Raw genomic sequence first — 13,234 nt, 5'->3', positions numbered from 1 at the left:
TTGGAGCAACAACGGCTCAGCTGCAAAGTGGTAGGCCACACAATCGCACAAAACGGGACCGGCGAGTGCTGAAATGCGTAAAAATCGTCTGTCCTTGGTTGCAACTCACTACCAAGTGCCTCTTCAAGCAACGTCAGCACAAGAACAGTTAGTCGGGAGCTTCATGAAATGGGTTTCCATGGCCGAGCAGCCGCACACAAGCCTCAGATTCCCATGCGCTATACCAGCCGTCGGCTGGAGTGGTATAAAGCTTGCCGCCATTGTACTCTGGAGCAGCAGAAACACGTCATCTTCACCATCTGGCAGTCCGACGGCCAAATCTGGGTTTGGCAGATGCCAGGAGAATGCTACCTGCCCCAATGAATAGTGACAACTATAAAGATTGCTGGAGGAGGAATAATGGTCTGGGGCTGTTTTTCATGGTTCAAGCTAGGCCCCTTAGTTCCAGTGAAGGGAAATCTTAATGCTGCAGCATACAATGACATTCTAGACGATTCTGTGCTTCCAACTTTGTGGCAACAGTTTTGGGAAGGCCCTTTCCTGTTTCAGCATGACAATGCCCTCGTGCACAAAGCAAAGTCCATAAAGAAATGATTTGCTGAAATCCGTGCACAGAGCCCTTACCTCAACCCCATCGAACACCTTTGGGATGAATTGGCACGCCGACTGCAAGCCAGGCCTAATCATTCAACCCCACTAATGCTCTTGTAGCTGAATGGAAGCAAGTACCTGCAGCAATGTCCCAACATCTAGTCGAACACCTTCCCAGAGGAATGGAGGCTGTTATAGCAGTAAATGGGTGGGGGGGCGCAACTCCATATTAAAGCCCATGATTTTGGAAGGAGATGTTCGACGAGCAGGTGTCCACATACTTTTGTCCACACTACCTAGTGTAGGTAGCATAGCTGTATCAAAAACAGACCACAGGCTTGTCATCTGAACTGCTGCAAGAGGGGTGTATTCACTATGAACCAAACAGATGAAACAGGGAGGGACAAATGCTCGTTTTCGTTGCAAAACATTGTGCTATGGTGTGCACCAATGAATACGACCCAGGCAATGCAGCCTCTGAAGACCCTCCCACTCACCACACCCCCATTTAGAATCCTATGGAGTGCTGACTTCAGAATGGAAAGACTACTCATATCAGACCATCCCTAAAATCCAGCTCTACTTTGGGTGTCAACAGAAGACATCGGAGGCTAATATATCCTTCTAACGCTATGGTATTTTAAGTGCTGCCTAACCCCAAGGCTGAGAGGTTATATTGTTGGTGAATTAGCACCTTGTATAATGTAGGGTGGAGAAGGGTTATTTTTGGGGGTGTGTAGCTATTAGCTCCTCCAGCAGAATCTATATTTAGACTACACAGATGTTCACAGAGAGAATCATCCCTCTACAGTCAGTATCAAAGTTACAACTGTTGCGAAGTGCATGCAATTCAATAGCGCACAGCCTACATTTCAACAATACATTATTCAAGTCCTCTAATTCCTTATCGAAATCCATGAGCCATATATTTCTAATAGTCTACCATTTGGCAGCTTGGATGGTGAACTGTAGTAGAATAACGGAGTCAGTGTCGGGGTGCATTCTTGTGCCTAACGGCCGCATCATGGTGAAGGTAGCATGGGTGTGCCATGGCCATGCTTGGGGACCTCCAGATCAAGTGCAGTTGCCCCGTTACGAAAGGCAGATTTATAGACACCCAGGATATCTCCCAAATTGCACCCTATTCTGTATATAGTGCACTGCTTTTGACCAGGGCCTATAAAGTCGCATACTAATTAGGGAACAGAGTGACATTTGGGACACTCCCAGTCAGCTATTTTGAGTGCTGCTTATTATGCCAAGATGCTTCTGGAGAAGTATGAATAAACGCTAGTTGACTAAATTTGAGAGTAAAAAGTCAATATTGAAGTGTGTGTGTTGAATTAAGTCGCTGTTTTAGCGGTCCGTTACTCACATGGCTTTATGCTTGTCCTCCGCCAGTATCTGGTCGTTGGGCTTCAGTCCATACCTATTGAGACGGAAGCAATATTAAAATAATAGTATCATTTTATAGGATGCATGGTTAGCTTAATCTAAATGGTTATGTTCAAAACTCACTTGTCGAGGAAGTCCTTGTCCACAACAGCTGAGATGTCCAGCAGGGGGTTGCCCATCCCAAATAGAGCATTTTCACTGTGGAGAGAAAAGCATGACTCAGACACTCCAGTCGGCCTCATCCCCACATCTGGTGTGACAAAGAGTAAATAAAAGCAGTGAAAGCGCTGAAATCCCAAAGTCTTCAGACAATGTTGCCTAAAATGGTGGAATGGCAAATCCCTTAATCGAAACCATGAACATGTTCAGTTCCCCACAGGTTGTGACCAGACGGCCTTCCCTGTGGCTCAGTTGGTAGAGCATGGTGTTTGCAACGCCAGCATGGTGTGTGCAATGCCAGGGTTGTGGGTTCGATTCCCACGGTGGGCCAGTACAACAAAAAAATTAAATGCATGAAATTAAATGTATACATTCACTACTGTAAGTCGCTCTGGATAAGAGCGTCTGCTAAAATAACAAAACCCCCCCCAAAAAACAAAGATCTAGGGCCAGCCAAGTGAGGCAGCATGACACCTGTCCCTGTGTTTCTGTGGTGGCTCTGTTACCAGTAGAGCGCACTTGAGGAAGTCCTGTGCTCCTCAGAGTGAAAGGGGTTAAGACAAGTCAAGTCTGTCATCTGAGCTGTTCCCTGTGAGCAACACGTGGGACACATGAGGCATCCTGTACTGAAGAGAGAACACAGGATCTAAGCAGAGGCAAACATATGCATGTCTCACTCTCAAAATCATTCTATCAAACTAAACCATATCCTCTGAACTATCAGTCTTATAAGAGGAGAACAACATAAGAGTGCTGATCTAGGATCAGTTTTGCCTTTTAGATAATAATGAATAAGATTACATGGACAGGGAGGACCTAATCCTAGATCAGCACTTCTACTCAGACAGAATATAAATGCATGATGCAACTGTGTTGGTTATGAAGAATCGCACTAAACCCCTATGGGTGTTTCAGCACACTACGGAGAGCCTAAAGTGTTTTATTCCACTGACAGCATCCTCTTTTAGGCACATGCAGCTATCACATAGGCACATGTGGAGCTCATGTGTCACCTAACTAACAGCTGAAGGCCTATATAGGAACTTCACCCCATGCATGCATGCACACACAAAGAGCAAACCTGAAAAATGCAGGCCAGTGCACATTCCATAATGCATTTAAACTCCATATAGGCAGTAACTGAGGGTACATTTATTTTAATCACACACTTTGAAAGATATTGTTATCTTTGACAAGGTTTCATAGCTTTGAAAGGTTATGGTCACGGTCTACTCTTATGACAAGATCACAACTGAGCCTCAAATCCTGCAGTTTCTTCCATGTCATTCCCTAACATGAAGTCCATAGGATATAGCCGATCACTATGATGTTTCAGTTATTCCCTTTTGATCTAACCATTATCACTGGAATAACAGGAGAAACATGACACATAATATACAAAAAAAATATTTCCTTCCCAGCAATATAACAATCTTACCTTGCAGTAGTCATTGTGTCAGTTTAGGTTGATTATAGCTTTAGCCTAACAAACTGGTGAAGCTACTACTCAATTCCATCCAGTAATAGCAGCGTGCTAATTTCGCAGCAATTTTGACTAAAACTGGAACCTCCTCGAATACCGTTTCCCAAAACGGATTGGCTTGAACTGCACTGGGCGGCGCGATATCATTTTTTTTCTAGGTATGTGGTTGGCTGCACACGTAACCTATTTTGAGTCCTTACCACATTTGCCTAGCTAGTTACTTAAATAAACATTAGCGTTGCCTAACTGATACTTTGTTGCACATACTGATTAATAGCCGATGTACAACGTATCCATTTTGCATCATGCATGGAAAATGCAGCTGTGGTTTGGGATACAAAGCTTGGACCGTCATGGCCACCATATAAGCATTATGGTGCTCTCTGATGCTAGAATTTAAGCATAGCAGCAGAATGACAACTTGTGTAATCACGTTTCAGAACAAGATATTATGCTAATCAATTTATTAACACGGGCCAATATTGTTGCACGTGGAAATTAATAGCATTCTTGCTAGCTACCTGAACCAGTATCGCACAGATCGATACTGCTTCACTAGCTACCCACCCATCTCTGTGCTTGTTTACGAAGCATCACTACAAAGCCATCATTTATCAGCATCTTATACACACCTGAGCATTGAGTTTCTAAATACGGTTCGATAGTTACACACTTACCCAAGTGCTTTATCTGTCACTTTGCCTTTCTCCATGTTGGCTTCTACAACCGCACTAATCTCTGCAGACACAACGACCGTTTTATTGGACAAAAATCTATCACATGCTGGCTTGAGATATTGCCTGAATTAAAAAACATTTGTGACTCGCTATTCCAGAGTGAGACAGCTTTGATTTCGACTTATAATCAATAGAAAAATGTAGGTAACTTTAGCTAATATCGAGATCACCTGCACCAACCTGGTCTCAGAGCATTTCGTATTATTTTGTACGTATATCCTAGACGTCCTATTAATACATTAAAATATAACCTCAACATGTAAAGCTTATTTCTCTCAAATTTGTTTACATCCCTGTTAGTGAGCATTTCTCCTTTGCCAAGGTAATCCATCCACCTGACAGGTGTGACATATAAGGCACACCTGTTAATTGAAATGTATTCCAGGTGACAACCTCATGAAGCTGGTTGCAATAATGCCAAGAGTGTGCAAAGCTGTCATCAAGGGGGTGGATACTTTGAACAATCTCAAATCTAAAATATATTTTGATTTATTTAACACTTTTTTGATTACTACATGACTCCGTGTGTTATTTCATAGTTTTGATGTCTTCCCTATTATTCTACAATGTAGAAAATAGTCAAAATAAAGAAAAACCTTTGAATGAGTACGTGTTCCAAAACCTTTTGACCAGTAGTGTATGTACATGTAGGAACTTTATAATAAATCCACAATAATCTCCTTTGTCTTGATCACGTTGAGGGAGAGGTTGTTATCCTGGCCTACCACTATTGTGTCATCGGCAAACTTAAGGATGGTGTTGGAGTCTTGCTTGGCCATGCAATCATGAGTGAACAGGGAGTACAGGAAGGGTCTGAGCACGCACCCCTGAGGGGCCCCCGTGTTGAGGATCAGCGTGTTGCCTACCCTTACCCCCTGGGGGTGGCCCGTTAGGAAGTCCAGGATCCAGTTGCAGAGTGAGGTGTTTAGTCCCAGGGTCCTTAGCTTAGTGATGAGCTTTGAGGGCACTATGGTGTTGAACGCTGAGCTGTAGTCAATGAATAGCATTCTCACGTAGGTGTTCCTTTTGTCCAGGTGGGAAAGGACAGTGTGGAGAGCAATAGAGATTGTGTCATCTGTAGATCTATTGAGGCAGAATGCAAATTGGAGTGGGTCTAGGGTTACTGGAATAATGGTGTTGATGTGAGCCATGACCAGCCTTCCAAAGCACTTCATGGCTACAGACGTGTGTGCTACAGGTCGGTAGTCATTTAGGCAGGTTACCTTGGTGTTCTTGGGCACAGCGACTATTGTTGTCTGCTTGAAACATGTTGATCTTACAGACTCGGTCAGGGACAAGTTGAAAATATCAGTGAAGACACTTGTCAGTTGGTCAACGCATGCTCGGAGTACACGTCCAAGTAATCCATCTGGCCCTGCGGCCTTGTGAATGTTGACTTGTTTAAAGATTTTACTCACAAAGGCTACAGAATCCGTGATCACACAGTCGTCCGGAACAGCTGATGCTCTCATGCATGCTTCAGTGTTGCTTGCATAGAAGTTATTTAGCTCGTCTGGTAGGCTTGTGTCACTGGTCAGCTCGCGGCTGTGCTTCCCTTTGGAGTCTGTAATAGTTAACAAGCCCTATCTGTGTAGTACAATATTTTGCAAGCCCTGCCTGTGTAGTGCAAGCGGAGCCTGTGTAGTACAATTCAATCTTAGTCCTGTATTGATGCTTTGCCTGTTTAATGGTTTGTCAGAGGGCATAGCAGGATTTCTTATAAGCATCCGGGTTAGAGTCCCACTCCTTGAATGCGGCAACTCTACCCTTTAGCTCAGTGCGGATGTTGCCTGTAATCCATGGCATCTGGTTGGGGTATGTACGGTCACTGTGGGGACGACGTTGTTGATGCACTTATTGATGAAGCCAGTGACTGATGTGGGATTTGTGAGATTTGTTTATGACAGTTTGCGGTGGAACACATGAACATGCACCGAATCCAGGTGAAAGATATGATTTCTTATTGATGCCACTTGTTAAATCCACTTCAATCAGTGTAGATCAGGATGTAAGTGATATGGAAAATATGGAGAGATGGAATGTGGGTTCTTCCCTCAGTCAATGAGCTGAGGTTGTCGGTTAAAAGTTCTACAAGTTAAGAATACCGTAACAGAGAGATATCTTTCGTCCCGTCAGAGGGGGAAGGGCTGACTAGTCCTTGGGTATTGTGCTTTCCTTGTGTTCCTGGACCATTTGCCATGCAGCTCCAGGTGGCAGGGAAGACATTAATTAGGGCCGTGCCTACAAATGTAAATGTATCACTACTGTTATAACAAGGATTACTGTGTTATAAACCTATGGCAATTTCGTGTTATAAATAAGAGAGGAATTGTTGTTAGGAATCTTAAATGCTTTATTACAAAATAATGTGAACAATACCAAAAAGCAGTACTTGACTCTAATATCATATTTCACTTTGTACCCATCTTATAAATAATCACAAAAATGTGTCTGAACAGAATTATAATGTCTTGAGTAGTGCTTACTACAAAGTAGATACAAAACAATTTCCTGTAAATGAATTGTTTATTATTGCAATCAGTCTTTTTATTACAAGGCACATCAGATGGTTTTGTAGGGTCTCAGTATCTTCATCTACACATTCAAACTGCACTGGTCTTATTGAGACACACAAAAAAAAACATTTTAAAAACATCCAACCATTTGTACCAGCTGTGTTAGCAACTGTAAGGGTTAGTTTAGTGTAGTTCGAAGATATAAGAGGAAAAGAAGGCATTGAACTTAAACACACTGGTAGTCTCACGGACGAGAGACTACCTGGACATAGTGTCAGCTTAGTCAAGTACTCGGCTTAATACAGTAATCAGAAGCTAACCCACAAACTGTCCACACCGCCTTTATCCCCCATAGCCAGACCTCATCTTCAAAGTATTTGAATGATCATTCATTAATGTTTCACAAAATTGGCTCTGCAGTGCACACCACGTTATGTCAAGACACAGTTTAAACATTACAGTACAGTTGGCCTCTAGTCAGGCTAAAACACAGAGACTGGCTTGCTATAGTTTCTCTGAGAAGTACAAAGTAGAGGGCCAGACCAGAGGGAGACCTAAGGTCTACATGTAATCGCAATGCAACATGGTGAAAAATCAAGCTAGTCCAGAAACTGACAGAGTTGAATGCAAGTCATCTTAATGGATATTTAATTTCAATCGTCAACTCTTTTGTACGCTAAATGGTTGTAAACATTATAAGTTAATAAGACATTATCTTTGCAATGTGTCTGAAGATCTAGCCCTTATGTTTTCCAACAGCGCAGATATAATAAACCTCAAAACATAAAAAAATATATTTAAGAAGTTAATGGTGGAACAAACTTAGCCTGAGTGCTAGTCTGTTTAGTGCTATCATGCCAACTCCGGTGCGAAGAGCACAAACAGATTTGGGACCAGGCTAGAATAAACTCTGACAGTCCTGACAATAAAAAAATTAAAAACATTGCTACAAAAACCAACTCACTATCTACAGTTGAAGTCGGAAGTTTACATACACCGTAGCCAAATTTAAACTAATTTTTTCACAATTCCTGACATTTTATCCTAGTAAAAATTCACTGTCTTAGGTCAGTTAGGAACACCACTTTATTATAAGAATGTGAAATGTCAGAATAATAGTAGAGAGAACGATTTATTTCAGCTTTTATTTCTTTCATCACATTCCCAGTGGGTCAGAAGTTTACATACAATCAATTAGTATTTGGTAGCATTTTCTTTCAATTGTTTAACCTGGGTAGCCTTCCACAAGCTTCCCACAATAAGTGGGGTGAATTTTGGCCCATTTCTCCTGACAGAGTTGGTGTAACTGAGTCAGGTTTGTAGGCCTCCTTGCTCGCACACGCTTTTTCAGTTCTGCCTACAAATCTTCTATTGGATTGAGATCAGGGCTTTGTGATGGCCACTCCAATACCTTGACTTTGTTGTCCTTAAGCCATTTTGCCACAACTTTGGAAATATGCTTGGGGTCATTGTCCATTTGGAAGACCCATTTGCAACCAAGCTTTAACTTCCTGATTTATGTCTTGAGATGTTGCTTCAATATATCCCCATAATTTTCCTCCCTCATGACGCCATCTATTTTGTGAAGTGCACCAGTCCCTCCTGCAGCAAAGCACCTCCACAACATGATGCTGCCACCCCCGTGCTTCACGGTTGGGATGATGTTCTTCGGCTTGCAAGCCTCCCCCTTTTTCCTCCAAACATAACAATGGTCATTATGGCCAAACAGTTCTATTTTTGTTTCATCAGACCAGAGGACATTTCTCCAAAAAGTAACCCCTGATGTCTCCCAATGGTGGCTCCCTGTAGGGAGACAGCGTGGCAGACATGGTCCAAGTCTGCTGGTCTGTCATGGCCAGTTTGTACTATCATGACACTAAGCAAGACCCAAATGCAGACACAGGAGGCAGATGGTTGGAGTTTAAGATGTTTAATAAATCCAAAGGGAATAGGCAAAAAGTATCATGTGTCCCCATGTGCAGTTGCAAACTGTAGTCTGGCTTTTTTTTATGGCGGTTTTGGAGCAGTGGCTTCTTCCTTGCTGAGCGGTGTTTCAGGTTATGTCGATATAGGACTCGTTTTATTGTGGATATAGATACTTTTGTACCGGTTTCCTCCAGCATCTTCACAAGGTCCTTTGCTGTTGTTCTGGGATTGATTTGCACTTTTCGCACCAAAGTACGTTCATCTCTAGGAGACAGAATGCGTTTCCTTCCTGAGCGGTATGACGGCTGCATGGTCCCATGGTGTTTATACTTGCGTACTATTGTTTGTACAGATGAACGTGGTACCTTCAGGCATTTGGAAGTTGCTCCCAAGGATGAACCAGACTTATGGAGGTGTACAATTTATTTTCTGAGGTCTTGGCTGATTTTCCCATGATGTCAAGCAAAGAGGCACTGAGTTTGAAGGTAGGCCTTGAAATACATCCACAGGTACACCTCCAATTGACTCAAATGATGTCAATTAGCCTATCAGAAGCTTCTAAAGCCATGACATCATTTTCTGGAATTTTCCAAGCTGTTTAAAGGCACAGTCAACTTAGTGTATGTAAACGTATGATCCACTGGAATTGTGATACAGTAAATTATAATTGAAATATTCTGTCTGTAAACAATTTTTGGAAAAATTACTTGTGTCATACACAAAGTAGATGTCCCAACCGACTTGCCAAAACTATAGTTCGTTAACAAGAAATTTGTAGAGTGGTTAAAAAACAAGTTTTAATGACTCAAATCTAAGTGTATGTAAACTTCCGACTTCAACTGTAATACAAATATGGAACAGGGAATAGTGTTTATTTTTCCATTTCTAGAACAGACATAATAACCACTGAATGATATATATTTGCGTGTAGAGCTCAGCATAACGATACGCTCAAACCAACTCCCATTGAGTTGGATGTGCTTTTATCCTAGCAACTGTGAACGAATGCACAATGCAGATAGTGAAATTAAGAACCAGTATAAAGACATACAAACGTCTTCCAAGACAAATCTTTAATGCTAAAATGTTTACTTAGATTTGGGGCTACTGTATGTTTAAATGAGATTGGTAATAGTACTCCTTTAATCTTACTGGATAAGAAAATAAAACCTCTAAACACCGTTTACAGACAGGTATGGGATTGACACTGACTGATAAATAGTGTATTCAGTATTAACTCACTCTTTTTACCCCAACCAGGCAGGGTTTTCATTCATTGTAGCTTGGAATTAGTATGTATGTGTCCATCAAATCTATTGCTCAAAGGGTCTGGGTCTTTTTTTCTTCTTAACAAGCTGGGCCTTGAGCAGAGGAACAGAATAATCCGTGTCCCAAATGGCAACCTATTGTATTCCCTATTTAGTACACTACTTTTTACCAGACATGAGCCCAAGTCAAAAGTAGTGCCCTACATAGGGAATAGAATGCCATTTGGGACGTAGTTGAACGGACAGTTGGCCCGTCTCTTCTTATTGGTACCAGGGTGTCTTACGGATCCAATGGAGAGTGAAGCCTGCATCTGTCCGGATCTTGATGGAGGCAGCCTCAGCCTCTCTTACCGTCTCCTTCACAGACTGCATCAGGTTCTGGGCATTGTGAACCAACATCTCTGTGGCCTGGGAGAGGGGTAAGGAAAGAAAAATGTTGGTCACATTTTACATGAAGTTGTTCTTGTGTAGTAACACTGTAATTACACTAGTAATAACATGCTATTTATATCAGTGTTTCCCCTATATTTATTTAGCAGCAACGGCCCACCGATGATAAATTGTTTTTTAAAATACATATATTTCTGCTGATATACACTTTTAAATGGATAGCTGTTGGCTCAATGACTGGAAGTCTATGGGAACAGCTAGCATGTCATTGCGCTAAGTAGCAATGAACCCCCCCCCCCCCCCCACCCTTGCCACCACTGCTGAAAGAAATCCTAGGGGAAACACTCTACATTGTAACATTACTGTTACATTGTACTTGAGTACATTTCACAGTAAATTTCAAGTTGAAATGTTCGAGTGTTTTTCTGTAATTACACATGTGGAATAGTGTTCCTTATTCCACTTGTATAATTACAGAAACCACTTAACTTCATTACAATGTAATTCCAAATGCAAAAAGGTAGCTTTGGTTGATGTGTGTTATCCAATGATCTCCAGTGTACTGACCTGCTCTGACTCCTCCTCGCTGATGTTGGTACGACCCAACATGGTGGCCTTGACTGTGGAGAGGATCTTGAGCTGTGTGCTAATGGTGGGGATCCGCTCACACACCTGGAACACAGAGAAGTTTATTTAAGTTCAAGTTCCGAGAAACCAGTCAGAGACATGAAGATAAAAAACAGAAAACAAGTGTAATTTATTTCAAATGATCTACCCTAAATTAAATCACGAGGACAGGGTGGAAATTCAATTATCTTTAGTCCTACAACTCCAACACGAATATATTGTTGTCCTTTCTATGGTCTTTCCAGAGCTGCTGCTGCTCCTCAAGAAAAACCTGAGAGAGCAGTCTGAAAGTCTTGCTTCCTCCGTCCTTGTTTGCTCAATTCATCCATTAGCAGAATATTGGACCAGATGAAACCCTGATGAAGGCAGCATAGCTATCAAAACTTTGGTATTTATTCAATTTATTGCATCATAGCCATGAGAGTTAGCATTTTGTTTTCTAAGAAGACTGGACCAGGAACCAGTCGGTCAGCTGACCTGGAGTAGGTTGGTCCGGATGCGTTTGTCTGTGCACTGCTTGGCCACCTCCTTGGCCAGCCTCGTGACCTCGTCTGAGGCCTTGGCGATGTCTTTGGCACACTGGATGAGGGCACGCTTGTTCCCGCTGCCACCGCGCACCAGACGGGACATCTCAGCCATGAGCAGGGCCATTCTCTTGGCTGCACCGATGATATCGTTACCCTGAAAAATATGACAAAAACCAAGGCATTAAATTGGACATATGACAACACAGCTGGGGTGGATTCCGTGTCCAGTGTAATTGTTCAGTATACATGTATATGTACATGTCACACTTCCTAAATGGCACCAAATTATGGCTAGTCTGAATCTGCTCTGCTATGGTTTTCTGGTTGCAATAAACTTCACTTTGAACACCAACATGTAACTAACTGTATGTGCTGTTAGCTCACCTTGCTAGACCACTTGCGGGCCTCCTCGTGGAGCTGCCTGGCGGCCATCATCATGGGCTCGCTCACCATCTCTCCCAATACCTGCTCTGGGAAGTCCTCGTCCTTCTCCTCTGGGGGAGGGGGTCTGGGGGGAGGAACCTCACCCTCGGGGAGAGGGGGTTTGGGTGGGGCGGGCTCGTCGCTGACCTGGCGTGTATTCAGATAGGTGAAACGTTCAGAATGTTGCAGACAGAAATGAATCCCTCTACTCTGCATGGCAGATAATCATATCCGTTCTAACAAATATATATTTTTTTATATGAACGTTCTGAAACCCCATTTGTACACCACTGAACAAAACCCTGGTGTTGGCAGTGCAGGACTGTAAAGTCTTTTGTGACAGATGCTGATGTGAAAAGAGCTTTATAAATGAATTTGATTGATCGACTTACGTGCAGCTGATGCAGATCAGGAGGTGGTGGTGGTGGGAAGTCTGGTTCCTGTGGCTGGAAGGCATCTCTCACAATAGCAACGGCACCCAGGATTCGATAGCCTGAGTCCAGGAAGCCCTTCTGCAGACCTGGACACCACAGAGGAAGAAGGAGATACATATAGGCCTTACAAACAGGATATTAGACAAAGGCCGCAAAAGCTGCCGTGTGGTAGCAGTAACACATTGACAGACCCCAAAACCATAACACCATCAACTGAACCTTAACTTTTGACAATCACAGATTCAGAAATTGACAGAATGAGTCTTTATATTTAGTATTAGGTCATGTTGGAAAGCTGAACACAGGTAGCTATAACAGCAGGTTATACAGTAAAATGATCAAACACATCCTAAATGTCTGGTAACTGCCTTGGAACATACTTGGATCTGTGATGTTCCCAGCTACAGCCTTGGCGTCCATCACCATGGGAGAGATGGTCCGGCTGAGCTCATCAGATGCAGCCTTCACTATCTCTCTGAACTTAGGATCCTCAGAGTTCTCCACCTAGGAAAGAAAGTGTATTCATGCATTTCTATTTTGAATCCTTTTCATATTATCTCTTTTAAGCTGAACTGCAATTCAGTTGTCTGAAGGAAGGCCCTAAGAATTGTCAAAGACCCCAGCCACCCCAGTCATAGACTGTTCTCTCTACTACCGCATGGCAAGCGGTACCAGAGTGCCAAGTCTAGGACAAAAAGGCTTCTCAACAGTTTTTACCCCAAGCCATAAGACTCCTGAACAGGTAATCCAATGGCTAC

The 13,234-nt window shown here is 42.7% G+C and overlaps 2 protein-coding genes across 3 annotated transcripts in view; both read right to left on the bottom strand.

The window, feature by feature from the left end:
* Positions 1–3,657, bottom strand: part of adkb (adenosine kinase b) — a gene marked incomplete at its 5' end in the record, with an annotated part of 290,034 nt that extends 286,377 nt beyond the window's left edge. The window contains 3 exon segments of the mRNA NM_001165301.1: positions 1,967–2,020; positions 2,110–2,184; positions 3,584–3,657. Of these exon segments, the coding sequence (NP_001158773.1) occupies positions 1,967–2,020; positions 2,110–2,184; positions 3,584–3,597 (143 nt within the window).
* A 5,806-nt stretch (positions 3,658–9,463) lies between these two features.
* LOC106611807 (vinculin) overlaps positions 9,464–13,234 on the bottom strand; it is a 73,336-nt gene continuing 69,565 nt past the window's right edge. For both annotated transcript variants that reach the window (XM_014212396.2, XM_014212402.2), the window contains exons 17-22: positions 12,857–12,980; positions 12,435–12,562; positions 12,004–12,189; positions 11,570–11,773; positions 11,033–11,137; positions 9,464–10,483 (exon numbers count right to left, since the gene is read on the bottom strand). In XM_014212396.2, the coding sequence (XP_014067871.1) occupies positions 10,337–10,483; positions 11,033–11,137; positions 11,570–11,773; positions 12,004–12,189; positions 12,435–12,562; positions 12,857–12,980 (894 nt within the window). In that variant the 3' untranslated portion in view covers positions 9,464–10,336. The remainder of the gene's footprint in view (positions 10,484–11,032; positions 11,138–11,569; positions 11,774–12,003; positions 12,190–12,434; positions 12,563–12,856; positions 12,981–13,234) is intronic.

The sequence above is a fragment of the Salmo salar genome, chromosome ssa01 (assembly GCF_905237065.1).
Source record: "Salmo salar chromosome ssa01, Ssal_v3.1, whole genome shotgun sequence".
Taxonomy (NCBI): Eukaryota; Metazoa; Chordata; class Actinopteri; order Salmoniformes; family Salmonidae; genus Salmo; species Salmo salar.
Note: the sequence above shows the minus strand (reverse complement) of the source record. Positions and strands in the feature narration are given on the sequence as shown.